The 4924-nt window shown below is 32.2% G+C and overlaps 1 protein-coding gene across 1 annotated transcript; it reads left to right on the top strand.

Moving 5' to 3' along the window:
* The first annotated feature begins 4167 nt into the window (after nt 1–4167).
* On the top strand, nt 4168–4640 carry LOC110893206. The gene is made up of 2 exons (XM_022140322.1): nt 4168–4370; nt 4443–4640. The coding sequence occupies exons 1-2, from the start codon at nt 4168–4170 to the stop codon at nt 4582–4584; spliced, it is 345 nt and encodes a 114-aa protein (XP_021996014.1). The 3' UTR covers nt 4585–4640.
* The last annotated feature ends 284 nt before the right edge of the window (nt 4641–4924 follow it).

The raw sequence follows: 4924 nt of genomic DNA on the forward strand, positions 1-4924 counted from the left end.
TGATCCGTATAGTTATTTGGGCATTGAGCGGGAAAAAAAGAAAATAGATGCCCTCAGCATGTGACAAGTGTCCCATCAAAGTTTTATTTATTATATATAGAAGATTTATATTATGTTACTAGGTTATAACCCCGTGTATTACACGGGTTGAATAAATAAATTTTATATAGTAAATAATAAAACAATATATCTTTAAAAACATCATTTATTGCACGGATTGAATAAATATAATTTTATTTATTAAACAGTAAAAAGTTATATCTTTAAGAACAATATTGTACGGGTTGAATAAATGTAATTTTATATACGAAATTAAAAAGTTATATCTTTAAAACCACGTGTATTACACGGGTTGAATAATTAAATTTTATATACTAAATAATAATACAATATATCTTTAAAAACCTCATTTATTACACAGGTTGAATAAATGTAATTTTATATACCAAATAACAAAAAAAAAATACATTTTAAAAAATATGTGTATTACACGGTTTGAATAAAAGTAACTAAGTGTACTAAATAATAAAAAATTATATATATCCTTAAAAACCCCGTGTATTGTACGAATTGAATAAATCTAATTTTATACATCAAAAATTAAAAAGTTATATCTTAAAATACCTCATGTATTACTTGGGTCGAGTAAATGTAATTTTGTATAGTGAAAATAAAAATATTTAATATACTAAAACAAAGTTTGGTTTTCGTGATAAAAATAAATTATTCTGTTGTTGCAAAATTTGTTAACGAAGTCTCAATAAATTTAACCCTTTATTTAAAACTCCGTAAATGTATAAATGATATATAATGTTAGTTAATTTTATTTTAAGTTTCGTAAAATCTATTTGATACCAAACTAAACAAAATGTTCAAATTTATAGTTAATATAAAATTAGATAACTAAGTTTGAATTTGAAGTAAATAGATAAATATAAAAGTAATAATTAATTCAAATAAATAATATAATAAATGAGAAGAAGATTAAACTAAATAATAATTATCTATAAGATATTAAACCAAATAATATTTAGTAGAAGGGTTATCTATAATTAATTAGAAAAGATTAAATTAAAATAATAATTATCTATAAGAGATGCCATAATAATATGATGACAAGTGTCCCTAAAATGGTTTTTTTTTATTATATAGTAAAGATAAAGATTTCTACATTAATTCTTAATTCCTTGTTTCCTTATGGCTTACAATTAATGCTTTACAACTTTTAATTTATGCCACCTATTTTTTGTAAATAAATTTAAAGAAAATGTTGGTTTAATTTTCATGAAGAATTAATGACAGAGAGAGATTAATCAAGGGCATGTGGCATTCCAAAATTTATTTATGATATTTTCCACTTGATTAATTAGTAAATCAATATCTTGTTCCAACTATATATAGTTAGGGTGAGAGGGGCACTCCTTTCTTATGGGAGTCCCCTCTCTTACACACACCCAATCAAATTATGCCACGTCAACTCCTCTCTTAACTCCTCTCACACCCTCAAATTGATGGCGACATTCTTCTCTTGAGGGACTTGCTTTTTTCTTTTTTTTTGTTTTTCTATTTATTGTAATTATGCATGTTTATAAATTAAACAAATATTAATAAAAATTAAATAAAATTTAATAAAAGACATTTCATTAAATTAAAAATAAAAATTACATTCAAACTAGAAAATAAAAAAACAAACTACATTTCATTTAATAAAATAAAAATTACATCGCAATACTACATAAAAATTTTAGAAATTGCACGACCACCCGTATTTGTTAGCGATCTCGCGCTTTCGGGCAAGGATGAACGGCAACATTTCCGGCGGAACATCGTCGTGCGGCTTGAGGAATGTTTTCATATCTCGATCGTGCGCGTAGTTTCTCATCGTCTCGCGTTGTTCCGTTATGAGCTCGCGAGCCTCCGACTCTCTTTTCTTCCTCAATTCAATCGCCTCAATTCAATCGCGTGCTTCGCTTCTTTCATGGCGGTGTATTCTTTGAATTGTGCCGCCAACTCGGCCGAGCCCTTGGACGATGTCGCTTGACGCTTGTCTCGTCGTTGTGTTCTTTGTGGCGAGGGGTCTTCGTTCATATCGGGTATGGAAGGGTCCACCTCAACGGGCTTTCTTTTTTGTGTCGAACCTTCCCCTTCCTCACCCAACAATGGGACTTGGGCCCATTTGTCGTGTTTTCGAACGACCTCCCATGCCTCGACATGTTGAAAACCGTTCGGATATCTATCTTTAAATTCCTTTAAAGCGACTTTCACCACGTTGAGATCGCTACACCCGCTTCCTCGTGTGCGATCCTACATATTATAAAATAACAAGTGTTAAAAACATATGAACTTAGTAAAAAAATTAAAAAATATACAACGTTAAAAAATATAATTTTTACCGCTTGTTGGTATAGGCTGTTGAAATAGTTTATTTTCGTCATCATCGGGGTCCATTTAGACCGTACTTGATGCACGGTCCGGTTACTTCCACCAACGGTGGCGTTATAATGATTTAAAATCTTACGCCAAAAACTATCGCGGTTTTGTTGATTGCCCTTCTTTTTGTTGGTAGAGCAATGTACCCACGCCTTCGCCAACGCCTCTTCTTGGACCTTTGTCCATTTTTGGCTCTCCATTTTTCCCTTTTTATCCCGAGCGTCATCTTCTTCGTTGCCGGCGTCTTCATCCACATTATATTCATCGTCCGCATTAAGTTAGTTATATATATATCGGTTAAAATTGATTTTTTTTTTTAAAATTCGACCGTTGCCCAACGTATACATCTCGATCCTTGCAATTCTTTCGCGGTGAACCCTCCCTGATCCCCCTCCCCGCGGTGATGACGGCGGTGTTCCCGCTCGGGGACTTGGGTCACCGCCCCACTCCCCGCATGGTGCCCCGTATACCCTTATAGTGGGAATGCTCGCGCGTTGCGGCGGGTGATCTGACTAATTATCAAATTCAATTATGATGCTATTACGAATAACAACTCATTCCGGGTTTCTAACATTTTCACCCGTAGAATTTATAACGTCACAGACATGCAAAGAAAGTATTGGATTGGGCAGTTTCTTCAAAACAAAAAAATGTAAATCATTTAAACATACTATTTCAATTAGATTCATAATCCAATAAAAAATATATATCTTCCCATATTTTAACCGTCAATGATTAACTACAATCAAAATAGGAAACAATACGCCTGTAGCTCGGTAAAATGTCTGGTATCGTCAAAATAACAAACTCGTAGGTGTTCTTATCGTCATCAATGTTCCGCCAACCGACCATCTCTCGTCATCACTGTTCTCTCTCCGTTACCATTACCGTCATCGTCATCCCCGATATCGGTAGGGTGAATGATGGCGTCTTAGAATAAAGATGGAGAGGGCGTCCGTCTAAAACAATTGGCAAATGACACTCGAAATCCAAAAAACGTGCCAACAATCAACGAAACTCATAAAAACTCCAAGAAGGTAAGCATAATCTTATAATCCACATCTTAAGGCATCACTTGCTAGAGTGCATGAAGAGTCAGCCATGTGACTTTTTGACCTTAAACCTCTGCCTAAACATGCCTTAATTGGTAAAACACGCCAGGCAAAAAATGTTGTCGAGCCTAGTCAAATTTGACATATGAAACTCAGGCTCGTGCTTGTTTGGGGTGGTAGTCTATTGGCAACGGCAAAACCTTTAAACACCTTGTGAAGGGGAGGTCTTGGATTCATATCCCACAGACAACAGAAGTAAAGAAAATTGTCGTTCAAATAATAAAAGATCTTCAATGTAAGTTGGAGCTCAAACGGCTTTTAGCAAGTCAACCTTTGAATATCTCAAAAAAAAAAAAAAAAAAACTTGATGCATTTACACCCCTATACTTATTACCCACTATATATACATACACCATCTTCCATTTCAATATACCATCCATTATAATTCTCTTCTCCCCATTCAGGTATAATTTCAACAATTTCTTAATTCTTTAAAAATTTCTTCACCTGATGCATATCTTGTTTTATTTGTTAATTCAGGTAGTTCAAAGTTCAAACAATCACTTTCAGGTAGGGTTTTGGTGTCACTTTGTGTGATATGTATATATATATATATATATCAAAAGATCGAACCCATAGGGTTCATCTCACGAACTTGAAAAATCTCTTTTATGTTTCAGGAGATATGTCGATGAACAACGAAGAGAATGTAACTCCTGTACCCAAGATCAACATAGTTTTACGTCGAAACACTTCTGATCCACCATCCACACAAAGTGTTAACACTTCTGTGCCTAAGAGAACTTCATTTAAGATAAGGGAATTCTGCAAGCGTTGCTTCATTTGCAAAAAGCGCCCCGGAGAAAAGATCGAGATCATTGAATACAGGTAATTATTATATGTCTCGTAAAACTTCACTGATTTTTAAAACACTGAAACTAATGGATCTGTTGTTGGCAGTTTTATGTTCTACTGCAGTGATTGTCTAAAGGACAAAATGTACAAAGACGCTAAAGAAAATTACTTTGAGGTGAAGAATAAAAAGAGAGGCCGCAAGGATTATACACCAAAGAAGTTCATCATTGGAAAAGTTGATGAATGATTATGCTTTTTAGGATTTTCTTAATTTAACTTGTTATAAATGATGATGAAATAATGTTTGGACTAATGCTTCAATGAATAAATTTATTATTATTATTATCATTATCATTATCATTATTATTATTATTATTATTATTATTTAATTGAGTCAAAACTATTATTATTATTATTATTATTATTATTATTATTATTATTATTATTATTATTATTATTATTACTATTATGATTATTATTATTATTGTTATTATTATTTAATTGACTCAAAACTATCATTGTTAATTAGATATCAACATTTGATACAAGTTTATTTCTCTAAAGTCAAATTTATTTAATCATTGGTT

This window comes from Helianthus annuus, chromosome 10, assembly GCF_002127325.2.
Source record: "Helianthus annuus cultivar XRQ/B chromosome 10, HanXRQr2.0-SUNRISE, whole genome shotgun sequence".
NCBI classification, from domain to species: domain Eukaryota; kingdom Viridiplantae; phylum Streptophyta; class Magnoliopsida; order Asterales; family Asteraceae; genus Helianthus; species Helianthus annuus.

What these genes read in the sequence shown, in the direction of transcription:
- LOC110893206 (XM_022140322.1), top strand. Translation starts at nt 4,168, where the DNA reads ATGTCGATGAACAACGAAGAGAATGTAACTCCTGTACCCAAGATCAAC. An exon ending in ATCGAGATCATTGAATACAG is followed by an intron (nt 4,371 to 4,442) that starts GTAATTATTATA and finishes TGTTGTTGGCAG; the next exon opens with TTTTATGTTCTACTGCAGTG.